General features: G+C 45.2%; 1 protein-coding gene across 11 annotated transcripts in view; it reads left to right on the plus strand.

The window, feature by feature from the left end:
* The window catches only part of LOC147023598 (mitogen-activated protein kinase kinase kinase kinase 4-like), a 188,124-nt gene that overhangs the window by 142,185 nt on the left and 18,842 nt on the right, over positions 1-27,097 (plus strand). For 10 of the 11 annotated variants that reach the window (XM_085889133.1, XM_085889136.1, XM_085889137.1 and 7 more), the window contains exons 19-26: positions 1,505-1,680; positions 2,874-2,968; positions 3,150-3,277; positions 5,247-5,340; positions 15,596-15,751; positions 21,523-21,613; positions 22,978-23,154; positions 23,288-23,431. In XM_085889133.1, coding sequence (XP_085745259.1) covers positions 1,505-1,680; positions 2,874-2,968; positions 3,150-3,277; positions 5,247-5,340; positions 15,596-15,751; positions 21,523-21,613; positions 22,978-23,154; positions 23,288-23,431 — 1,061 coding nt within the window. The remainder of the gene's footprint in view (positions 1-1,504; positions 1,681-2,873; positions 2,969-3,149; positions 3,278-5,246; positions 5,341-15,595; positions 15,752-21,522; positions 21,614-22,977; positions 23,155-23,287; positions 23,432-27,097) is intronic. The other variant, XM_085889144.1, reaches the window with a different exon arrangement.

Below are 27,097 nucleotides of genomic sequence, written 5' to 3' on the forward strand. Positions count from 1 at the left end.
CATCACACCATTTGAAAGCCTTTATCCCTGAGCAGGGGTCAGCTTTTTGCGGGCTCCAATCATGGTATCCTTTCTTGTGGCAATGTTGTTGTGGCCGGATGCCCTTCCTGGTGCCAACCCTTTAGTCACCTTTGACACGCAGGGATAATTACCGGTATACTGGTGCTCATTTTGCCGACCTTCGGAAGGATGAGTGGTTGAGTCAACTTCCCTGATGCTAACTCAGCGGCCAGCGGGGCTCAAACTTAGGACCCCGAGGATCCCAAGCCACCACCTTAACCACCAAGCCAACACCCGGCTACAAAGACAGATGATGAATGAAGATAAAAATAAATAAATCCTTTGATAACAACATGAACTCTAAGGGTCTGCATACACATTTGTACATCCATTCGTACACGATGAACCAGACAAGGATTGTTAAATAACTCGAATGTCCACGAGGGAAGGGTTTGAGAGCAAAGTAGGGTCGACCAGTACACAGCAGGGCAGTACCAGTGGAGATTGCGGCCCAGCATGTCATCGCCCACATAAGAGGGAAAACTCCACAGCAGCAGAGGTCCGTGGAGAGGGAGAGGGGGGCAGAGGGAGACAGACACGACCAAAGAGCATCCCCCCCCCCCTGCAAAAGAGTGCAGTCAAAGCTAACGAGCATCCCCTGTAAAATAGAGTGAGATGGCAAAGCGAGTGAAATGGTACTTTGCCAGCGCTCAAATAGTCTCCACCCTTCCCTCTCGCCAAGTCCTTGTCTCTAAGCTTCCTGCCGTGCCAGCTCAATCAGGCGACAGCCCATGTGTCCAGCCAATAGCGGCACTCCTTTCCACAGGGATGACCAATGGATGGCTGCTTTGCTGCAGCAATGAGGGGGCCCTTCCATGTGGCCCATCCCAGATGACGGTGCCGGCACCGGTAGTGATGTCTTATGCTTGTTGAGGCCGCACCGACATCTGTGGAAGAGTGGAGAAAAAGGAGCGAACTTTATCGTATCGCCTCGTGTGACATAATTTTTGTCCTCTTGGGGATCCCTAACTCTCCTTGCCTGGCCCTTGCCAGTTCAGATGGGGAGGACACATCTTGTGACACCTTAACCCAGCTGACTTTTCTACAGCTCCCAACATTGCCTCCCTGTGGCATACAGAGGGCCATCTTAACCTAAAAGTGAAAATTTTATTCTAGGAAAAATGAACTTCTCTGCACGGGCACACTGTCTATGCTGAGGCCTAAAACTACCTGTATCCCATACGCGTCACAATATATATATATATATTATAAAATATCATTGTGACAATTGGTCTTTTACTGCGTACCTTCTTCGTTTTTTTTGTTCCTCAAGTGGTGTGAAAATACTCCACAAGGGTCATGGGAATTTTGACCGTTGTTCTTGGAAAAGACATTAATTTTGAAGCACTAAAAGTTTCCGCACCCGGATCTTGCCCACTCGATATGCTTCATTTGCCGTTTGGCATTCCTGTTGAAGGTTAAAGTTTGACTTCATATTCTGCAGTGTGGGAGAGGCCAGGCGTCTCGCTAAGCCGGCTGACTTGGCTGACATCCGGAAGTTACATCTGCGTAAGCATTTACAGAAGCAGCACTATGGCTCCAGCTCAAGTTCTGGGTCTGGATCTGCCTCAAGCTCCACTGGCTCACATCCTGGCTCAAGAGAACGACCAAGGATATGTGGTATGTTTTGACAGATGTTTGTTTAATTTGGGGGTGATACAAGATCCTGGCTCATGGAAGAGTGAGGTGACAGGTTAAAAGGTGAATGTTCTGACTGAGTGACCGGGGCACTTGGGCCACAGTTTGGCATGTCCAGCATGGAAAAGAGAAAAAGAGGAGTGGGGGGGGGAGGAGAAAAGCAAGTAACCTGCAGGTAAGAGGTTTGAGTTAGGTCAGATTGATGGAGATTGGGAGGGAGGTACAAGATGGTGGTGCATGCTTGTTTTTGAAGCCCTGTAGGGGCAGAATGTGATTGATCCTCCGCTGGAAAGCAGTTCCACAAACGGGGAAAAAAGGAACAAGAGTGGAGGTGGACAGAAAGCCTGTATTTAGGGAGTGTATTCAGGAGGGAGTTACTGATAGAGAACAGGTACATCCTGGAGGGGCTGAGAGAGCAGAAGGAGTTGGATTAGTTGAGAAACAGTTTTTTTTTTGTTTTTTTTTAAACCCAGAGAGGCCATCTACCCATCTGTGATCTGAGAGCAACTGGACTTGTGCTTCAGCCTCATTGCAGGAGATGCCAATAATGTTGAGAATATTAAATTCCACATAATCCATGAGGAACAAATGCGATGCTGGAGCACCAGCCCATGTCGGGAGAGCTAGCCTATGGTATGGAAGAGACCTTGTAGGTTGCGAGTAGTTCTGATTTTCCAACCACAGTGGATATTTAGTCTGCGGTCGGCTTTGGAGGCCAACTTGGTGATATGGACAACCCAGGAGAGCTCATGGCTGGCGGTGAGGCCAAGAAGTTCATCGACACTGAACCTTTTCCACTTGCTGAAAATGGAAATAGATCGGTGGGTTTGTTTGACAATCCTTCCCGAGTGACAGGGTGGGTGATGCTGTGAGATGTATCACGATTGAACGATACACTTGGTTGTTTAATCATGAATGATTGCAAGACGCTCTTTGTCGGGGTTTTTTGTGGCGATGGTGGTTGGGAGATTTAGGGATGAGTACAACAAAGGAGGGAAATTAAATGAGCAACGAAGAAATGCTCAAATATCGGTGATTGAATGATTTTGTGGGGCTCGGTGTTGAGACTTTTTGCCCCCAATGAACTGTGTGATGATATCCGGGTGATCATTTAACCCACAGCTGTTCTCGTCTTGTCGTTAACTCATGCAGTCATGGGTTGTTCTTTTTTGCAGATTCGACAACTTCAAATGGCGTGCCAACAGTGGGTGAGGCGGTTGTGCACGGAACTTTGGATGAACTTCCAGAAAACAAACCTCTTCAGCCTGTGGTGAGATGGCTGCATAATTATCTGCTTCAATTCCTTCCACTGCGCTGACCACCAACTACTTTTGCTGTCGTTTCACCAACACTTTAAAGTTTCTTCTCTTTTCATTCATCCCCACCGTCCTTCCTTCATTGCTATCTTTCACATGTTTTTGATTGTCATTTTGTCCTCTTTCCCCCCGCAGGGCACTGAATCCCGCCTGGCTAGCAAGGTCATGGATTATCCCTCATCCAGTGATGAATCAGGAGAGTCAGACGATGAGGAAGAAGCTCGGGATGGCACTATCCCTGTCCGTGGCATGCCACGCATTGTGTAAGAAGGCCGTTTGGCCCATATTGTCTGCTTTTATTTGTATCCAAATGCCCTTCTGCAAAATGCATGCCGTACACAGCAAGCCTAAGAAGATTTTAAAAGTGACAAATAAAAAAAAACAGTCACTTATGCATTTCACATGAGATGAAACGAACTGTCTTGATGGAGTACGTTCATGCCAAGAGGTGCAGGCATCAAAATAACCACTGATGGCAGGCCAGCAATCAAATTGCTATACCTGGACATCATTTCAGTCTACCTGTCAAATTATTATTGTTGACCTGTAACCAAGCAGCGATCAAAACACATTCTGATCTTCAATACAGGAAAGACAGGCCCGTTAAATCGACTTCGGTAACAGTTTTGCTGCCAGGAAACAACATTGTTACCTCCACCACCTTCTTCTTCTTGCGTATGGCAGCTTGGTTGCCGGGTAGCTATCATTTTGTTGGGGCTGATGCTGTGCCGCTATACCAGTTCACTGGTACTCATTTCGTCGACCTCGGAAAATGACAGGCTGAGTCAACCCCACCTGGTGTTAATTCAGCGGCCAACGAGGCTCGAACTCAGGAACCTAACATCCCAAGCCAGCCACCCCTAACCGCTAAGCCAACACTAGGCTTACCTTCACCACCTAAGGTGGATGGAAGTTATGTTTTCACCCCTGTCTGTTTGTCCGTCTGTCTCTGCTTGTCTGTTTGTCTGTCTGTGAGCAGGATATCGCAAAACGTTACGGGCAGATTCTGACGAAATTTGGTGGACAGGTTGGGTGTGTGACAAGGCCGAATTGATTCGATTTTAAAATTAAAATTAAATTAACATGTGAATTAAAAAAAAAAAATTATCAAGTGATTCTTCATCATTAAAAGATAGGGTCCAAAACAATAAATAGCATGACATTTCCAAAAGTTGTGGACGGATTGTGACAAAACCTGGTGCACGTGTTGGGGGAGGTGATAATAAAGAGCCGATTAGATTTTCGTCGAGGTCCAGATGCAGATTTGGCCCATCAGTGGGATACACTGATAGGTCGGATCGACATCTGACTGTCTGCATCACGAGTCATTCAACTTTTACACACCCCATATTGGCCATACATAAGAAGAACAACGAGTGGGATGCAAAACGTAAACCGTTCATCCTGGTGGAGGTACGCATTTTACCGAGTGTCGTTCTAGTTTGTTGATGTGTTCATTTTTGGGTTTTTTTTTTTTCTTCCAGAGTATAACAGTGAGCCTCACCAATTACAAGGGATCTTTTCGCTATTCCGTACTGTGAAGCTGTGCTACCATTTGATTCGTTTAAAAAGAAAACAAAATCTCAATGCGTATCCACCAGAACCAAGACGCGGTGCATGTACCGTGTGATTGTATTCTCTCGGTATATCATTTTGCACGTAGCATTAGCCATTGACTCGGCGGACAGAATCTGAGAGTATGCTTGCTCATCTTGTCGGACGTTTCAAGAACAATGCAAATGAGTTGGCTCATTTCTCAGCGCACGCTGAAGAGCCACGGCGTGTCCTTTATATGTTTGTTTCGATACGCGGCACGTAAGCCTGCTGTGTGGGTAACCTTTATAAGCTTGCTGTGGCATGTAGCAGTCTTGGTTTTGAAGAAATGAATGTTGGGTAGTGGAAACGGACTTCTCAAGTAAGGAATGGAAGACATTGATATTGGATGGTGATGAAGTAGAACCTTTCATCTGCATATTACATACGCATTTTATCCCCTCCACCTTCCCCAAACCCACCATTTTTTTCCCCCTTTCTTCTCATATATTCCCCTGGTATTGCCATGCTTTGCTCCCTTTTCCTCCTTATCCCCTTTTCCTTTTTTTTCAACTCCCCTTCCATCTCATATCCTCCCACTTCCCATCCTTTAAAAAGAAAAAAAATATATATTTCAGCACTGCCTGCCAATTGCAAGCTTTAAAGGAAATGACTACATTTTCTTGTCTGTTCCATTAGGCATCCCTCTTCAGAAACACTAATTGTCCACGATGATGTGGAGTTGGCCTTGTCTGCAGCGAACAGTGAAGACAACACCCTTGCCTTACACGAGGTGTGCTTCCTCCACTCGGCACGGACACATCCAAGCAGCACATCTTGCTCTCGGCATTAGTTTCCCATTTCACATAATTTTTTTTATTCCAAGTCTGACACAGAACCTTCACAACTTGCAACTAAATGCTTGCTCAGTTTAACACAAGGAAACCCCTGTGGGAATGTGCCCCCTGGCCTGAATTTCCTCCAGATATCGTATTTTATTTTACTTTTAAAGTTTGCAGAATCGAGGCTCATGGACGAGCTGAAAGACCGAGGGCAGACAACCATGAGTAATGACAGGAGGAGCTTGAAGGTCAAGTCGATGGAAGAAATGATTTAGTGTGAGTATAAAAGCTGAAAAGGAAACAGCTTGTCATGATGATTAGCAGCTAATACTTCAAATACCCGAAGGGAAGAATAGGACAGAAGCTGGAAGATAGTTCTGCGAAGGGGAGAAAAGAGAGGAGGACTGGATGCGAAGAAATGAAGTTAAGCTGTCAACCTGGATTTAGGCAGACAACTCGTTGTTTACCTCCGGCACCGAAGGTGAACGGAGGTTTATGTTTTCACCCGTCTGTTTGCGTGTCTGCCTGTGAGTATGGGATATCTCAAAAAGTTATCGACGTATTCGGATGAAACTTGGTGGACAGGTTGGGTGTGTGACAAGGACGAATTGATTCGATTTTGGTGAAGATCTGAATCCGGATACGAGAATTTTTTTTGGATTTGCAACTCATTCTTCACCATTGAGAGGGAGGGCTAAAAACGATACGCAGCACGATATCTCAAAACATTGTGGACGGATTATGACAAAACTTGGTGGATGAGTTGGGTGGTTGACAATAACAAGCCAATTAGGTTTTGATGAAGATCTGGATTGGGATTCGGCCTGTCAGTGGGGATACAAAACGTAAACTGTTCAGCCTGGCGGAGGTATGTGCCCTACCGAGTGCCATTGTAGTTTTTGTTGTTTTATCCTGGCAGTGTTTCAAAGTATGCCGTGGATCACTTGTCCATGGTGAGAAGAGAACGCCAGAGCCCTGGCTCATTGTTGGACTTTGGACTTTACAGAGCCTGAACAGCTGGTTTAGGGCAGGAATTTGGACTGTGGCCAGCACACAATGGCCGACTCTTTGCAAAATATTGTGACATCTTTAATGTCCACCAGCTAGAGCTGGCTAATGAGGCCCTGGCTTTCTGTCCCGTCCAATGGATGGTACGCTCATTGATTCGATGCCCTGCCAGTACAGCACAAGGATGGCAATGTTATAGTCGGGCTGGGAATCGAATCGACACTAGACAGCTCAAAGGTAAGTTGGCTATCCTGTCAGCCCAGACAAACAAGGTGAACATGCTCGACCAAGTAGGAAACCAGAGTACCCAAATGTTTGCACAAATCAGTAATACCTCTCTTTATGTGACTGACACCGTTTTGATTGTTTCCACATCTGATCCAAATCCTAACTTCTTTTTGTTCCGTACACTTCGACTTCTTATGCAGTGTACAGTTTTATTTGTACCCTGATTACCATTGCTGATAAACCTTTCTTTCATCAAAGCCCATTAAGAAAGGTACCAGTGAACACAATTCTGAGGGGCATGAGGGTCAAAAAGCTGAAAATAGCACTTAAATTGCCATTTTGCCTTACCAAAAACAGGATTCACAGACCTGTTATAAAGCATGCGAAAGCCAAGTTGAAATAAATAAAAATAACTTATTGAAGCACGTAACGTGCCATTTCTTTGGGTGAATGTGGCAGGCATACCTGTACATAACATAGTGAGAGTAATTTGTCTCAGCCTTGCGACTTTAATGTTCAACTTTAACGTTCAAAGAAACTTGCTCTCCCTCAAGCACAGATTTATCCCCTCTCGTGTTCAGTTGTCTTACCCTTCCTCCCGCCCTTTGTTTACTGAAGCTTGTGGCGAGGCAGTTGTCCTGAAACAACTTGCCTTTGCTTCATGGAAAGCAAACCCAACTGAGGGCAATCTCAGTTCCTTCCACAAAGCTCGGAACAAGTGTGTATCTACCCTCAGGCGAGCCAGAAAACAACATCTTTCTCATCTCAAGTCTGAACTCTCAAACCTCTCTCCCTCCTCAAAATCCTGGTGGCGTTTAATCAAATCTGTTTCTGGTGTATGTTCCCCCTCCATCCCCTCCCTTACCTCAAATGGCCGCACTGCTGATACCACACGTGATAAAGCTGAATGTCTAAACTCGGTGTTTGCAGCTAAATCTTGTGTCCTAAACCCATCACTATCTCTACCCACTTTACCCAGTCGCACCCAACTGTCCCTGGACTCTGTATCCTTTTCTCCTGACAAGGTGGAGAGCTTGCTTTCAAACCTCGAGTCAGATTCTGCAACCGGTCCAGACGGCATCAGCCCACGTGTCCTCAAAGTCTGCTCTTCTGCTCTTGCTCACCCTCTCTCTGTTCTATTCACCCTCTCATTTGCCCAAGGTCATCTGCCATCTGCTTGGAAATCTGCTAACATCACTGCCCTGCATAAAAAGGTGCAAAAACAGATCCCTGTAACTACAGACCAATCAGCCTTCTCCCAATCATCAGCAAGGTGATGGAATCCATCATCGCTTCAGACATGAAATCCTTCCTCTTCTCCAATGGCTTGATTTCCAATCATCAATTTGGTTTCAGACAAGGTCACTCTACCCTGGATATGCTGCTTCTGCTCTCCCATCAATGGATGGAGGTCCTCAATACCAGACAGGAAATCCGAGCCGTATCGCTGGACATATCACGTGCTTTTGACACAGTCTGGCACCCTGCCCTACTCACCAAACTCTCTTCCCATGGTATTCAAGGCCATCTCCCCTCATGGCGCGCAGACTTCCTCTCCTGTCGCAGTCAACGTGTGGCCCTAAATGGAGTTCTTTCATCCCCTCTTCCTGTGCAGGCTGGAGTTCCTCAAGGTAGCGTTCTGGGCCCTGTTCTTTTTCTGGTTTTCATCAATGATCTCTCCGACTCTTTGGAAAATCTTCTATTTCTTTTTGCCGACGACTCCACTCTCTGCCGTACCATCTGTCATCCCTCAGACCGGCAAGCAGCAGCTTCTTCGCTCACTGCAGATCTGGATAAAATCACAAACTGGTCCAACACGTGGAACATGTCTTTCAATCCAGACAAATCTCACATTCTCACTATGTCTCTTCGAAAGGACCATTTAGAAAACCCCCCCATCCACTTTCTCAACAATCCTCTGGAAGAAGTCTTTTCTTTCAAGCTTCTGGGTCTCACTATCTGCCATGACCTTTCCTGGGAAAGTCACATTTCCAACCTCGCCTCAAAAGCCAGTCGCCGACTAGGATTCCTCCGTCGTGCAAAGTCCTTCCTCAGCCCTCTTGAGCTCCTGACCACTTACAAAGCTTTTGTCCGTAGCCTGATGGAGTACTGCTCTCCCCTCTGGGCTGGTGCTCCTGCCTCCCACCTTTCTCGGCTTCACGCTGTCGAAACCAGGGCATTTAAGATCATCGGCATCTCCTGCAATGAAGCTGAGTCTTTGGGCCTCTCACTCAATCACCGCAGGTTGGTCGGTGGTCTTTCTGTCTTCTGCCGACTCCTCTCCAGCCTTGCCCCCCTGCTCTCTCTGCGATTTGTCCCCACCACATTTCCACAGGGCGCTCAAGGTCTGCCAACAACCCCCTTCTGGTAAAACTACCAAAATCACGAATCACTGCTCATCTTCACTCTTTCATTCCTCTTTTTTCCCGCCTTTGGAATAAACTTCCTCACTCTATTCTTTCCCATTCTTCCCTCCAGGCTTTCAAAACAGCTGTTCACCACCACCTCTTATCTTCCCCCATCCAAATCCTCGATCTTTTCTACCCCCGATAATCCAACCAAGCCCACTTCCTTCAATTCCCCTGTTTTCCTTCCTGAAAGTCCCTGTAATGTCCATCTTCTCTTCGCCATGTTCCCCGTCCCATCCCCATCCCTCTCCCTTCCACAGTTCACCTAATGTGTCTGTTCCCCACTGTTTTGTCCCTTCCACTCCCGCCCCTCTTGTCTCATGCCCCCTTGCTGTGAGTTGTGTGTTAGCTCTCATACGAGCCTCGACCAAGGTATACAAAAAAAAAAAACTGATTTATGGCAATGAGGACAATACTGTACCATGTATGGAGTGACGAGGGAGGCCATAATTAAATATTAAATACGTTTTGCACTAAAATGAAATATTTATTGTTGCACCAAAATGGAAGAACTTTCCAAAGTGAAGCTGTTGGGAATGAAGCAAGAACAACCACGAAAATGAAATGGACGTCAGTTAACGTGTGGTTACACACAGGGTGAGATGAATGTCCTGTGCACAGAATCCGTCGAAAGCCTTATGAATGAGAACATCTTGAGAGGAACAATCAAGTTGTATTGAGTCAATACCTTTGATAAAAGCTCATGAGACACTTTGAGCACATTATGATTGTAATGGGTACAAGTGCACAGAAGCATGTCACCTGCCTTTTTAAACAGTCATGCCATCGCTTCTCCCCCCCTCCCCTCCCCCCACCCCCACCACTGCAGCCCTCCCCTCTCCCTGTCTGAGTTACCTTTTAATCCCTTAATTACATTATAAGTAATTATCAGAAAACGTTGACCAGTACCCTATTAACCCTTTGAACCCTCATGGCTGTTTTACCAGCTGCCATTCAAACCTCCATATACCTGAGCGACCGGTTTACCTGCCGCTATTCAAACTCCATATACCTGAGCGGCCGGTTTACCTGCCGCTATTCAAACCTCCATATACCTGAGCGGCCGGTTTACCAATTGCTATTCAAACTCCATATACCTGAGCGGCCGGTTTACCTGCCGCTATTCAAACTCCATATACCTGAGCGGCCGGTTTACCAATCGCTATTCAAACTCCATATACCTGAGCGGCCGGTTTACCTGCCGCTATTCAAACTCCATATACCTGAGCGGCCGGTTTACCTGCCGCTATTCAAACCTCCATATACCTGAGAGGCCGGTTTACCAATCGCTATTCAAACTCCATATACCTGAGCGGCCGGTTTACCAATCGCTATTCAAACTCCATATACCTGAGCGGCCGGTTTACTTGCCGCTACTCAAACCACCATATACCTGAGCGGCCATTTTACCAGCCGTTATTCAAACTCCATATTCCTGAGCAGCCGGTTTACCTGCCGCTATTCAAACCTCCATATACCTGAGCGGCCGGTTTACTTGCCGCTATTCAAACCACCATATACCTGAGCGGCCGGTTTACCTGCCGCTATTCAAACCTCCATATACCTGAGCGGCCGGTTTACCTGCCGCTATTCAAACCTCCATATACCTGAGCGGCTGGTTTACCTGCCGCTATTCAAACCACCATACACCTCAGCGGCCGTTTTACCAGCCGCTATTCAAACTCCATATACCTGAGCAGCCGGTTTACTTCCCGCTATTCAAACTCCATATACCTGAGCGGCCGGTTTACTTCCCGCTATTCAAACCTCCATATACCTGAGCAGCCGGTTTACCTGCCGCTATTCAAACCTCCATATACCTGAGCGGCCGGTTTACTTGCCGCTATTCAAACCACCATATACCTGAGCGGCCGTTTTACCAGCCGCTATTCAAACCTCCATATACCTGAGCGGCCGGTTTACTTGCCGCCATTCAAACCACCATATACCTCAGCGGCCGTTTTACCTGCCGCTATTCAAACCTCCATATACCTGAACATTGGGTTTAGCAGCCGCTATTCAAACTCCATATACCTGAGCGACCAGTTTACCTGCTGCTATTCAAACCTCCATATACCTGAGTGGCCGGTTTACCAATCGCTATTCAAACTCCATATACCTGAGCGGCCGGTTTACTTGCCGCTATTCAAACCACCATATACCTGAGCGGCCATTTTACCAGCTGCTATTCAAACCTTCATATACCTCAACAGTTGGTTTACCAGCTGCTATTCAAACTCCATATACCTGAGTGGCCAGTTTCCTGCCGCTATTCAAAACTCCATATTCCTGAGCGGCCGGTTTACCAGCCACTATTCAAACTCCATATACCTGAGCGGCCGGTTTACCTGCCGCTATTCAAACCACCATATACCTCAGCGGCCGTTTTACCAGCCGCTATTCAAACTCCATATACCTGAGCAGCCGGTTTACTTCCCGCTATTCAAACCTTCATATACCTGAGCGGCCGGTTTACCTGCCGCTATTCAAACCTCCATATACCTGAGCAGCCGGTTTACCTGCCGCTATTCAAACCTCCATATACCTGAGCGGCCGGTTTACTTGCCGCTATTCAAACCACCATATACCTGAGCGGCCGTTTTACCAGCCGCTATTCAAACCTCCATATACCTGAGCGGCCGGTTTACTTGCCGCCATTCAAACCACCATATACCTCAGCGGCCGTTTTACCTGCCACTATTCAAACCTCCATATACCTGAACATTGGGTTTAGCAGCCGCTATTCAAACTCCATATACCTGAGCGACCAGTTTACCTGCTGCTATTCAAACCTCCATATACCTGAGTGGCCGGTTTACCAATCGCTATTCAAACTCCATATACCTGAGCGGCCGGTTTACTTGCCGCTATTCAAACCACCATATACCTGAGCGGCCATTTTACCAGCTGCTATTCAAACCTTCATATACCTCAACAGTTGGTTTACCAGCTGCTATTCAAACTCCATATACCTGAGTGGCCAGTTTCCTGCCGCTATTCAAAACTCCATATTCCTGAGCGGCCGGTTTACCAGCCACTATTCAAACTCCATATACCTGAGCGGCCGGTTTACCTGCCGCTATTCAAACCTCCATATACCTGAGCGACCGGTTTACCTGCCGCTATTCAAACCTCCATATACCTGAGCGGCCGGTTTACCTGCCGCTATTCAAACCTCCATATACCTGAGCTGCCGGTTTACCTGCCGCTATTCAAACCTCCATATACCTGAGCGGCCGGTTTACTTGCCGCTATTCAAACCACTATATACCTCAGCGGCCGTTTTACCAGCCGCTATTCAAACCTCCATATACCTGAACAGTGGGTTTACCAGCCGCTATTCAAACTCCATATACCCGAGCGGCCGGTTTACTTGCCGCTATTCAAACCACCATATACCTGAGCGGCCATTTTACCAGCTGCTATTCAAACTCCATATACCTGAGTGGCCAGTTTACCTGCCACTATTCAAACTCCATATACTTGAGCGGCCGGTTTACCTGCCGCTATTCAAACCTCCATATACCTGAGTGGCCGGTTTACCTGCCACTATTCAAACTCCATATTCCTGAGTGGCCGGTTTACCTGCCACTATTCAAACTCCATATACTTGAGCGGCCGGTTTACCTGCCGCTATTCAAACCTCCATATACCTGAGCGGCCGGTTTATCTGCCGCTATTCAAACCTCCATATACCTGAGCGGCCGGTTTACCTGCCGCTATTCAAACCTCCATATACCTGAGCGGCCGGTTTACTTGCCGCTATTCAAACCACCATATACCTCAGCGGCCGTTTTACCAGCCGCTATTCAAACCTCCATATACCTGAACAGTGGGTTTACCAGCCGCTATTCAAGCTCCATTGACCTAAGCGGCCATTTTACCAGCCGCTATTCAAGCTCCATTGACCTAAGCGGCTGGTTTGCCAGCCGCTATTCAAACTCCATATACCTGAGCGCCCAGTTTACCTGCCGCTATTCAAACCTCCATATACCTGAGCGGCCGGTTTACCAGCCGCTAGTCAAACTCCATATACTTGAGCGGCCAGTTTATCTGCCGTTATTCAAACCTCCATATACCTGAGCGACCGGTTTACCTGCCTCTATTCAAACCTCCATATACCTGAGAGGCCGGTTTACCTGCTGCTATTCAAACCTCCATATACCTGAGCAGCCAGTTTACCTGCCGCTATTCAAACCTCCATATACCTGAGAGAACGGTTTACCTGCCACTATTCAAACCTCCATATACCTGAGCAGCCGGTTTACCTGCCGCTATTCAAACCTCCATATACCTGAGCGGCCGATTTACTTGCCGCGATTCAAACCACCATATACCTGAGCGGCCGTTTTACCAGCCGCTATTCAAACCTTCATATACCTCAACAGTTGGTTTACCAGCTGCTATTCAAACTCCATATACCTGAGCGGCCGGTTTACTTCCCGCTATTTCAAACCACCATATACCTGAGCGGCCGGTTTCCCTGCCGCTATTCAAACCACCATATAACTGAGCGGCCATTTTACCAGCCGCTATTCAAACTCCATATACCTGAGCGGCCGTTTTACCAGCCGCTATTCAAACCTCCATATACCTGAACAGTGGGTTTACCAGCCACTATTCAAACTCCATCTACCTAAGCGGCCGGTTTACCAGCCACTATTCAAACTCCATATACCTGAGCGGCCGGTTTACCAGCCACTATTCAAGCTCCATATACCTGAGCGGCCAGTTTACCAGCCAATATTCAAACCTCCATATACCTGAGCAGCCAGTTTACCTGCCGCTATTCAAACCTCCATATACCTGAGTGGCCGGTTTACCAGCCAATATTCAAACCTCCATATACCTGAGCAGCCAGTTTACCTGCCGCTATTCAAACTCCATATACTTGAGCGGCCAGTTTACCTGCCGTTATTCAAACCTCCATATACCTGAGCGGCCGGTTTAACTGCCGCTATTCAAACCTCCATATACCTGAGTGGCCGGTTTACCAACCAATATTCAAACCTCCATATACCTGAGTGGCCGGTTTACCAGCCAATATTCAAACCTCCATATACCTGAGCAGCCAGTTTACCTGCCGCTATTCAAACTCCATATACTTGAGCGGCCAGTTTACCTGCCGTTATTCAAACCTCCATATACCTGAGTGGCCGGTTTACCAGCTGCGATTCAAACCTCCATATACCTGAGCAGCCGGTTTAACAACTGCGATTCAAACCTCCATACACGGACGGATTTTTCCGGAGTCCAGGGTGGGGGAGCTGAAAGTCCGAGGAGTTCACAGTTCAAAGGGTAAATCATATTTTAAAGTTCTTCCTCTTAAAAAGTTTTATTTTTTGTCTTCAGCTGATGGACCTAGTGGGAAGCAAGTACTGTACAAGCTGACGCTTCGGTTGTTAACCCTTCGTCAGTTGCTCTTTTTTGAATACAAAGTCGAGGCTCGTGGAAGAGCTAGAACACTAAATAGATCAGGGCGCAACCGAACAAAAGGAACAGTAAAAAGAAGGGGGAAACGCCAACAGCAGCGTTGTAGCACAAAATAGAGGGAGACTTGAACAAATAAGGGAGTGGGGTGAAATGAGGGGTAGGAGAGGACACATGGGGTGGACAAGATGGAGAAGGGTTAAAACCTGAAATGTCAGCTTCTACTTGCTTCCCACTGCGGTTGGCATACCTTCATCAAAGTTCTGTTAATGCCATCCATTGTTCTACCTATCGGCGACACAGATCGAAACTACCCTTCACAACGAAGACTAGTTTTCCATTCAACTGATGTCTACCCTTATAATGTTAGGTCCTTCGGGTTTTATTCTGTATCGGCTGTGGTCTTATGAACCTTTCTAAAAACAAAATTTAAAAACCTTTCTCAATTCTTCTGCTGTCGTCTTATGAATCGTGATACAATTGCTTTCTTATCTATTGACCGAACTCCAGTTTTCCCCAACGACCATATTTTTCTGGCGTTCTCACTTCTTTTAACACCATTAATTGATTCGACTTTCTGAATGCAATTCATTTTTATGCCTCCGCCGACGAAGTCACCGGAGGCATTATGTTTTCAGGTTGTCCGTCTGTCTGTCCGTCCATGATAGGATTTCGTTACCGCGATAACTTAAGAACAGCTGAAGGGATGCAAGTCAAACTTGGTGTAAGCATGTATAATGATGCAAGTATGAACTGATTAGATTTTGGAGTCAAAAGGTCAGAGGTCATGTTTGGTCAAAATCAAAATCAATTGTTCACAAGTTAGTGTGGCAACAATTTTTTTTTAACCAAACTTGATACAAGTACGTATGATGATGTAAAGATGAACTGATTAGATTTTGGGGTTAAAAGGTCAGAGGTCATGTCAGGTAAAAATGTGATACTTGAGAACAGTTGAAAGGATTTCAATCAAACTTGGTACAAGTATTACAATAATGTAATAATGTGGGCAGAGGTATATCGGCCGACGTCGTGATGTCGAAGAGTGCCGTTCTAGTTGGTATCTAATCTACCGCAGATTATGGGAAATAGGCCGGTATTTTAACCCTTCACATCCCCAATGTGACGACAGAATGGTCTGGTGAAGATACTGAGCACTGCGGGAAGTACAGATGTTCATGGCCGCTGCGGAGTTCTCCCTGACCTGCTACCGCTTCCTTCGGGAACACCTGGCAGCAGCCCTGCTGTGACTCTATCACCTGCAGGGCTTAATACGCCCTCTGATGAGGTGCAATAAGATGTTGATTGTATTCGGTTGTTTGGTGCAATGTGTGACTATCCAAATATATTAATTGCCACATTTTTGGAATGGGAAATGTCTTTGTGTGGGCCATCAGTATGATATGCTTTTTTTCTCTCAAATCATTGTCAAGTCTTATATCTTAAGAACTAGCAAGATGGGATAGCATGCGATTTTTCAACAGGTACTCGATATTCACGGAGAGCTTTAGAATATATCCTGAATACCCTCGTTTGCAAGCTACTTTTCAATAATTCTGATTCAATAACAATCTCGTGATTTGTCTTGCAATCAAGGCTTGTCATGCATGGAGGCTCAATTGGGCACCAATGAGATTACAGCCCACTAGGATACAGAGTGAGACAAGGTGTTCCGACCCACAAGCAATTTGGAATCTTCTGCCCCGATTGGCTCTTCTGTTCGCTTTCTTGCCAAGGCCCATTTCTCTCAAGATATTGTAAGGGAGCAACCTCAACATCTTATTTTATTATACTCCCATCATCTTTCGGTGCCGGTGCTATTGATGATGCGTGTAAAGTAGAGACGTCAACAAGTCACTTTAGCTAAGTCTCAAGCAATTGTCAAGTCTTTGAGGGCAAGTCTCAAGTCACCGAAGCATTACTTAAACTTGTGTCAAGTCCCACATTTATGTATAACTCTTGCAGTACAAGCTGTCAAAGGAATTAAGACAAAGGGCTTCATTTGTTAATGCACCATATGTTCTGAAAAGCTGTTTAAGTCGTTTCTATTTGTCAACTTCATTCAGTGGACATTTTTTCCTTTATTCCCAGCAAAAATATATTTATGTTATATTTACTACTCATATCCAGTGTACCTTCTGGAACATATGTACATGAGACTAGTCAGTAACCTCAGCTTATGTTTAAACTGTTTAAACGTAGAACCAAAGCATTCAATAGCCTGGTGTTGGCTTAATGGTTAAGGTGGCTCGCTTAAGATCTTCGGGTCTTTGAATTAACACCAGGCAGGTTGACTCATCCTGTCATCATTCCGAGGTTGGCAAAATGAGTAGCAGCTTACTTGTAACGGGGGGCATTGCATCAGGGGCATAGCCACGCCCCCAGAAAATGATGCAACGAAGCAGCCATAGGCTGCATTCGAATAAATAGACAAATAAAATAATTCAATGTGGAACGGGAAAGGAGATTATTATAATGTACTTCGAGATTTATTATGTACATTAAAATGCAACATATAATCAGGAAGGAAGGTGGGGAAACAGGAAGGGGGCAGGGTATTGTGGAAGCACAAAGAGGGCAGAACACTGGGGAAAATGGAACTTCCTTCACAGTTGTAAAGACATTCACAAATAGTACACACATGAGAATCCCAATGTGACATACCCCCTCAGTTGCCAGACTGGTTTCATCGCTTATTGGCTTGGGTGTCTCATTGGTATGCATTTTGTTGGTATTCTTGGGATTTGAAACAGCAAAGGGCTTACCTTGGTAGCCTTTCTTGGTTGCTTTATGCAGCTTCTTCAGCTAAAAGAAGCATGGGAAGTCTATTTATTTATATAATCCTGGACACCTGCGTTTAATTGATGAGGTGAGAGCTGATTGGTTATTCCCTCCATTCACAGGTGAGAGATGTGGGTGGGTCTTTCTTTATCATTTATAGATTGACAGTTTTCGCCATTTGCACGTGGTACATGCTTGGGAACGTTGTTCATATGCATTTCTGTCTGCGCTGTCAGTGATGATTCGCCGATAAGCAATGAAACCGGTCCAGCTGCTGAGGGTTTGTGTAGCATTGGGATTCTCATGTGTAATATTTGTGAACATCTTTATAGCTGTGGAGGATCTCTGGGAAGGGTTTGATACAGCACAGCGCTTACATTGTGGAGGCCTTCTTGATTGCTTTATGCAGCAGTTTAAGCAAGAGGAACTGGATGGGGGGGGGGGGGTGGGGGTTGTATACATACATAAATATATATGTATGTATATATATATATATATATATATATGTATGTATATATATATATATATATATATATATATATATATATATATATATGTATGTATATATATATATATGTATGTATGTATATATATATATATATATATATATATATATATATATATATATATATATATATATATATATATATATGTATGTATATATATATATATATATATATGTATGTATATATATATATATATATATATATATATATATATATATATATATATATATATATATATATATATATATATATATACATATACACACATACATATATATGTGTATATATATATTGTTGCGAATTCTGGCCCGCCCAGCGTGCAATCGACCACGTGTAGCCAAAAGCAACCGCCTTGCCCACCAGAACGGACAATTCAGTCGTGACTCTCCTGGGACTACCGCCAGAAACCAGTCATGGGTGGGGGTTTAACCTCACCACCACCCAGTCCGCAGTCCACCCGCGCGAGATAGGGTAAATCACCGAAAGTCGATATACCTAAGTACCTGCGCGGGTAATCTGCCGAGGGATGGGACCACGCCACAGGCTGACTCCGGACACGAACCGCTTAAGCGGTTCGTTCCGTATTACAGGGATAACCGAGCGGAGTTATCGTCGGCCTTGACGGTTCCGATTAATTACCGGGATGTTGAAAACCCGCTATTAATCCCTTACGTGATGCAAGATGGAGGTTCAACAAAGGGAAAAAGACTCAGCGAAACGGGAAACAGTTCACACAATGCACATTTAATGCGCGTAAACGAAAAGCACTTATTCACAGTTGCAGCAACAATCAATCATTCACGTATACAGTCAAGCAAGGAACAAAAGCAAGAACGGATGCAGAATTACAACCGAATATTATTATTTACACAAGCACACTTACTGTATACAGTTCTAAACTTGACAGACTGGCACCACACACACACATTTACACAAAACCCCAAAGAAAAGAAAGTCGTGACTTCCCTGCATGCCATCGAGTCCCCCTCCCACGACCTCAGTGTGGTCGCGCCTGGTTCCAATCTCCCTCGTGGCCGGCGAACCCTCTCCGGCACTCCTCGTCCGGACGAGTAGGCTCGCGCCCTACAGCCGGCTCTGCCGCATCTCACGTCCGCGCCTCCCACGTGGCAGGCGAGAATTCTACCACTGAGCCACCAAGGACGACCTCACGACGAACTCACTACCACTCCAATTCCAACTGCTCTCTCCCTCTTCGACCTCTCTCCACCCTCTGCTCTGCCCCGTTTTTGGCCCCACCTCCCTTCGAGCTTCTGCAAGAAGCCTCTCGAAGGGGGGCGTGCCCTCTTGTTCTCCCTCCACCCCACGCCGTGCGGGGGCCGGGGGAGTCAGTTTTGGCTCGGGGCCAGGAAATTATTCCCCCAAAATGAGACCCCTCCCTTACATGACCTCTGACCTTTGACCTGCATCGCCCTTCCTCCACTCCAAAGCGCGGGGAAGATTAGGCGTGAAAATCAGGTGGGAAAAGTCCACGCAGGCTCCGCAAGAGCTTTTGTTCTGGCAATCCTGCGTGCATTCCTGGATGGTTTCCACCACGGAAATCATCGCCGCGTCGTCTGTGGTGGACGGCGTTCATAAGTGCGGGTAGTGGCGAAGATGGTGGTTGTTGTGGTGAGGGTTGGACGTGGTTGTTTGGTGGTTGGCTGGCGTCGTTTGAGAATGGCGGGTGAGGCGATGCTTGCGGGGTTGGGTTGTGGAGGTGAAGGTAGTGGCGGTTTGGTGGAGTTGTTCGGGGGCGTTGTTGATGGTGGCTTAATGGTCGAAAATAACAATAGAGAAAGAAAAATGGCTCACACAAAGCGTCACAGCCCGGATGAATCACACATCTTCCTGCTATAAATGGGTTTGGGCTAACTACACATGGACTTACCGATATATCTCACCTGAGGACTCTGTATGGTGTAATGCGAATTTCCTCAACCGTAACACTATGTATATAAAGACCCACCCATATCTCTCACATGTGAATGGAGGGAATAGCCAATCAACTCTCACTGAATCAACTCAACCCAGGTGGCTCAGATTATTTAAATAGTTGATCCCTCCCACACTGCTCTCGCTAAAGAAGCCGCATAAAGCAATCAAGCTACCTATTCCAGTTTTCTTTCACCCACTGGGTGACCCGAGCAGATATCAACATACCCTGTATCTTCAAACTCTCCTTGGCCAGGGATTCTGCATTCACTCAGGCCAGTAATGTTTATATGCAGCTTAGACAGTTCCTGAGACACCAAAGCTGAGCGGCGTTCTGGAACCACTCGCTTCTGATTGTCATCATTCAGAGTTCTAACATTCCAGCATGCCAGCTTTACAGCACCCAAGGTGCAATGGACTTGCCCAGGTCTATCAGGACCTTTCAGCTTTACCCCTGGCTCGTCATTCTCTGAATTTGGGGGAAAGGGGGGGTGGCCCTGAGGTTGTCCGTCCGATTAAGATCAAAATTCCCAGTGGTGTCTTGCAGGTATATATTTCGCATGTCAAAGATTGCTGGCTGTGACTTGTTAGTGAGCAGGCTGCCCTCTTCGATGCTCACATCCTGCATCTAGCTTTACCACAGAGTGGCCCCAAGAGGCACATATCACTGCAGCAGCTGGGTGCAGTGGTCTAAATAGGACCAGGGGCTGACCTAAACTGGACTGGTCCAAACATGATGGCCATTGAGGAACAGGTTCCCTCATCCGCCCAAAAGATGTCATGTTCAGCATCTGCTATTTAACCCATAAATGGGACATGGATGGTGAGTGCTAGGGCAGGTCAACATGCCAAATGTGCCTGCACACTACACCTCTGGGGCCCATGTTGCTCCAAGGTACCTTGCAGTTTAGCCTGGGGCTGTAAGGCACCCAGTTACCATGTGTTGCCATGAGGAGGCACCACAAGGGTCTTGGCTGGAGAGAGGCTATTTGTTGGTGGAGGAGACTTGTGCACTCGGCTCCCCCATTTGTATTGTGGTTATCCAACAATGTTAAACTAACACACTTCACATATAGACGATATGCTCCTCAAGCCAATCTTTCTCCACACAGGCCTGATGGACAGTGAAATTATCATCCTGAAACGTCCCATCATAATTTGCAGACATTAAAATAATGAAAGTGCTCACTATCAGATCTTATGTGTTAATACTTCCTGGATGATACCCACCTTTTCCACTGACATTAAATGCATCCATAAGTTTTTTTTCTTTGTACAAAAATGAGGCTCATTGAAGAGTAGTTTTGACAAAGGCAACAAAATATAAAGCAACATCGTGATAGTTGGGCCACAATTGGATACGACAAGCAGGAGAGAATGAGCTAACAGCAAGAGGGCAGGGAAGGAAGCAGCAAGTAAGAGTGTTAAGTTAAATAGGGTTAATGGGGGTACAAACGATTGCAAGTAGGGATGGGGGTTGGCATAACATGGTAGTGCACTGCTTGCTTGAAGCCCAGGAGGGAAAAGTGTGATTGAATTATCTCCAGAAGGCAGTTCCACAAACATGAGAAAAGAGAGGAGGTTGTTGAAAAGCCTGGAATTTGAGAGTCGAGTCAAGAGGAGGTTACGAGAACAATGTTTGCGTCCTGTAGCAGAGGGATGGCCAGAAGGCTGAGAGAGCAGAGGTAGCTCGGCCGGATGGTTTAAGCTGCAGACAAAATTCTTGTTGGCTATGAGGAGTTATACTTTATCCAGGAATGACTTGGAATGGTGGAGAAATACATTCATAAAATTGTCACTTTTTTTGTATTTACTTTAATTTCCTGCTGGTCTGCGGCAGGCCCAGAAAGGGGTTTCTTCTTCGACTTCATTTACTCCGTTTGTTGGAAATGGACTCATCAAGGCATCCCCCCTTGTGCCAAGCCCATCACGTATGTTCTCACGACCACTCCTTCCTTGTTCAATTTACTTTATGCCCACGATGACATTATCTTGGTGACTCATTTGCCTGTGCTACCTTTTTTTGTTGTTTTTTCACTTTTCTTTGATTTCATCTGTTTGATTTAATTTGGCGTTCAAGTCTTTCAATGTTTTTTTGTTTTTGTTTTTGTTTTTTACGAGATTGAGGTTCATGGGTGAGTGAGGTGATTGAGGGTTTGATGGTGGGCCACTGCCTATTTGAAGGTCCAGAGGGAATTAAGAGGGGGATAGCACAGCCTCAAGAAGGCATTTCCACAGAAGGGAGAAGCGAGGATCAAAAGTTGAGGTGTGCAGGCAGCCTGCAATTTGAGTGTTTAACCAGGAGGGAGTTGCTGGAAGAATGCATGCATCCTGGAGTGACTGTGGAAGGTCAAAGAGCTGAGAGAGCAGAGGGAGCCCGATGGGATGAAAGGAAGTAAGAATTAGAGTGCCTTCCGATTTGCCTGCAATCTGAAAGCAATAGACCTGGTGATTTGGCCTCATTAATGGATATTCCAACAAGGATGAGAGCTTTTGATTCTTGAGAATCCAGGAGAGACATATGTGATGCTGGGGTAGTAGCCCATAGGAGAGAGTAGTACTCCATTAAGCTCTGGACAAAAGCCTTGGAGGCTGTTTATAGTTTTTATTTGCAAGGAATAACTTGTAACGACGTGGGGTGCCCAGTCTTTGGCTGGCTTTGGAAGCCATCCTTGCTACATGGTCGGCCCAGGAGAGGTCTTGGCTGATGGTGAGGTGCAGAAGTTCGAGACTGAAACCGCTTCCAATGGCTGACCATAGAAAGAGATATATGTAGATTCATCCGATGATCCTTCTGGAGTGACAGAGTAGGACTACGAGACTTCCAGGATTGAAGGACCTGCCCCATTTATTAAAACTGCATCTAATTAATTCCAGCTCAGCAGATAGTGATGCCGCTGCTTTCTGCCTGTCAGTGGGATGTGGTACTGTATGACACTTTTTATTATTTACATAAATTTGTTTCCATTTTCGAAACATAGCACATGTGTTTAATCACATGGCTTGCATTGTGTTATTGGACGAAGTTAGTGATTGAGAGCCTGTGCAGTTTCCTGTTCTTGTAAATTTCCATCAGTTTCAATGATGAGCCATCTACAGATTATTGATGCAAAAATGCTGGAAAGTTTAATCCCACACCCTCTTCAAAAAAAAAAAAATTGTTTAAATTTTGTAGTTGTTTTTCTGTCTTGGTAAACAATTTTCCTAATTCATCATGCAATGCTAGTACTTTTAGCAGTTTGTTGTTGGAAATTATTACTGAATATATGAAAAAAATTTTGAATGTTGATGGCAGTGGCTGCAGCGCAGGCAGTGGCCGCTGCACAGATTGTGGCTACACGTGCTGAGCAGGGCAGAAAGGGCTCGGTTGTGAATGTGAATCCAACGAACACACGCCCACAAAACGATGCCCCAGAGATCCGAAAATACAAGAAGAGGTTCAACTCAGAGATCTTGTGTGCTGCACTTTGGGGTGGGTATGATGTACTGAAATGGCCAGAAGGCAGGCTTTACTGTAAAAAAAAATTTGCTGTTGTTTTCAGCATATGTGAGTAACGAGGAAAATTTTGAAAATACTCCTTCTGCTCACTTTTCTTTCCTTGCAGGAGTGAATCTGTTGGTGGGCACTGAGAGTGGACTGCTGCTGTTAGATCGAAGTGGACAGGGCCGTGTTTATACACTGATCAATCGGCGCCGTTTCCAGCAGATGGATGTTCTTGAAGGGCTCAACATCCTGGTCACTATTTCTGGTAAAAGCCGTGGATCTGGGTAAAGTTTGTTTTGGAATGTTTGTGACACTTTTTTAGAAAACAAAAATGTTCGACTCGTTTTGAGGGTGGAGAAAGGTCAGGAAGCGGAGTAAGAAAAGACACTTCATTCTCTGATCAAGTCGAACTTAGCTTCACAGGAATTTAATTCTGCTCCAAAGAACAAGCTCTGAGCATCACAACTGGATTATTATTGTCTGTTTACATATGTAACAAACAATGTAATGTTTGACAATCACATTCGAAGAAAGAGAAACACATTCACAGTTTTTCTGTCACCATAAGACAGAATTTCATGTTTTTAAGTTGCATTTTCAAGATTTATATGGCTATTGACTTCAAACTTCTTTTATCATCACGTATCAAAAAATCCAATAATCAATTCCTTAACTGAAGCTAGGCAAGTTTGTTTTGTATTAAAGGACAAATGTGGATGTCAGGCCGGAGTTTAATTTTGACAACCATTCCACAGTTTGATTCTTATCGTCAACTTACATAACTTAATGGTAAATAGCAAATTTTTATTATTGTAGACACAACTCTTCAGCAACTTCATTTCCCTGATGTACAGTACCTTGTCTTAATAAAATGAACACTCCAGATTGTAAACAATCTTTATTTTACCAATCTCTGATACAAACACAATCAAATGTATATGAGGGTGAGTCAAAAAGTATCCACAATATATATATATATATATATATATATATATAAATTTATTTATTTTAATAATATAACTACAATTGAGCATGTACAAGAGCATTATTTTCCCACATAGCCCCCCTCCTTTTCAACACACTTAATCCATCGGTTCACAAGCTTCTGTATGCCCTCAGAAAAAAAAGTTTTTGGCTGAGTGACGAATCGCACATGCACCACTTCTGTCGCTTGATGGTCACTGGCAAAGGGGCAGCCTCTTAAAGCGTGTTTGAGTGGACCAAACAGCTGAATGTCCGAAGGGACCAGGTCATGGCTGTACGGAGGATGCTCCAACACCTCAAATTTCAATTGCTGGAAGGTTTCCACAGGATGGGTAGCAGTGTGTGGACGGGCATTGTCATGCAACAATGCAACGCCTTTTGACAGTAACCCTCGGCATTTCCATCGAATAGGTGGTTCCCCGGAGCATTTCTTAATAATGGGCACCCTTTACCGTTGTGCCCCCTTCTTGAAGGTGTTCCAAAATTGGGCCTTGCGAGTCCCAGAAGAGTGTGAACATCATTTTTCCGGCCGATGCTTGATTTTTGAACTTCTGTTTGATTGGTGATGTCGGATGTTTCAACTCCATGCTCTGTTGTTTGTTCTCTGGCTCGTAATGGTGGATCCACGTCTCATCTCCAGTGACGGCGCATCTCAAAAAAGGATTCCCTTCATGACAAAAGCGGTTTAAAAGATTTTGGCAGATTGTCACACGGTTGTGCTTGTGCTCTTCTGTGAGTTGTTTTGGAACCAATCTTGCAGAAACTTTATGAAAGCCAAGTCGTTTGTTGATGATTTCATACGCAGAACCATGACTGATGTTCAGATGTTGTGCCATTTCATCAATAATCAACCATCGGTTATCCAGCATCATGACGCGGACTCCTTCAATGTTTTCTTCTGTTGTGGACGTGGATGGGTTGTCCAGATTGTTCATCATCTGTGACTCTTGTGCGACTGTTTTTGAATATGGTAATCCAATCATACAAACTCCGCTGGGGTAAAGCACTGTTCCCATATTGTGCTGAAAGTCTGTGATGGATTTCTGCCCATGGTACACCTTCGGCCCACAAAAATCATATCACTGCACACTGCTCTTCTGGGGTGCAAATGGACAGCGGAGCGGTCATGTTAACTCCCTTACAACAATTATTGACTGCTCAAGGTTGAAACTGCTTCACAATGGTGCAGACAGTTGGTTCTGTTACCTACAAGCACAATAAGCAATATAGTCAACGCAACAGAGTTTTTAATAAATTATTGCGGATACCTGTCTACTCACCTTCAGTGTGTGCGTGTGTGTGTGTGTGTGTGTGTGTGTGTGTGTGTGTGTGTGTGTGTGTGTGTGTGTGTGTGTGTGTGTGTGTGTGTGTGTGTGTGTGTGTCCTCCATAACTCTAAAACAAGCAGTCATAGACTGGTACTGATGAAATCGTCAACTTGACCTCTGACCTTGTCTAATAAAAGCTGTCTCTTAAGAAGGTAGCGACACAAACCAAAAGTTTCTACGATGATTCTGTACCAAACCATCAAAAATCGAATGTTTTGGATGTTTGACCTCACTTTGACCTTTGACCGATTTTGACCAAAATCTAATCAGCGCCAGCCACCACCCTCCTGAATCACATGGTGTAATTTGACATTGGAAGCTTCTTCCGTTCTCGAGTTATCATTTTTTGGATGTTTGACCTCACTGTGACCTTGACCTTTGACCAATTTTGACCAAAATCTAATCAGCACTAGCCATCAGCCTCCTGAATCACGTGGTGTAATTTGACATTGGTAGCTTCTTCCGTTCTCGAGTTATCGTGCCTACAAACAAACAAACAAGCAGTCATAGACTGGTACTTACGAAATCGTCAACTAGACCTCTGACCTTGTCTAATAAAAGCTGTCTCGAGAGAAGGTAGCGACGCAAACCAGAAGTTTCTACGATGATTCTGCACCAAACCATCAAAAATCGAATGTTTTGGATGTTGGACCTCACTGTGACCTTGACCTTTGACCGATTTTGACCAAAATCTAATCAGCGCTAGCCACCACCCTCCTGAATCACGTGGTGTAATTTGACATTGGTGGCTTCTTCCGTTCTCGAGTTATCGTGCCTACAAACAAACAAACAAGCAGTCATAGACTGGTACTTACGAAATCGTCAACTTGACCTCTGACCTTGTCTAATAAAAGCTGTCTCTCGAGAAGGTAGCGACGCAAACCAGAAGTTTCTACGATGATTCTGTATCAAACCATCAAAAATCGAATTTTTTGGATGTTTGACCTCACTGTGACCTTGACCTTTGACCGATTTTGACCAAAATCTAATCAGCGCTAGCCGTCACCATCCTGAATCACTTGGTGTAATTTGACATTGGTAGCTTCTTCCGTTCTCGAGTTATCATTTTTTGGATGTTTGACCTCACTGTGACCTTGACCTTTGACCGATTTCGTCCAAAATCTAATCAGCACTAGCCATCACCCTCCTGAATCATGTGGTGTAATTTGACATTGGAAGCTTCTTCCGTTCTCGAGTTATCATTTTTTGGATGTTTGACCTCACTGTGACCTTGACCTTTGACCGATTTTGACCAAATTCTAATCAGCACTAGCCATCAGCCTCCTGAATCACGTGGTGTAATTTCACATTGGTAGCTTCTTCCGTTCTCGAATTATCTATACCAAACCATCAAAAATCGAATATTTGACCTCACCGTGACCTTGACCTTTGACCGATTTTGACCAAAATCTAATCAGCGCTAGCCATCACCCTCCTGAATCACGTGGTGTAATTTGACATTGGTAGCTTCTTCTGTTCTCGAGTTATCGTGCCTACAAACAAACAAACAAACAAACGGAAGGCATCAATATACTTATGAAATCTTTAGATTTCGTAAGTAACAAGCAGTCATAGACTGGTATTTACGAAATCGTCAACTTGACCTCTGACCTTGTCAAA

This window comes from Eptatretus burgeri, chromosome 7, assembly GCF_056783735.1.
Source record: "Eptatretus burgeri isolate ZD-2024b chromosome 7, Ebu_testis_v1, whole genome shotgun sequence".
Lineage (NCBI taxonomy): Eukaryota > Metazoa > Chordata > Myxini > Myxiniformes > Myxinidae > Eptatretus > Eptatretus burgeri.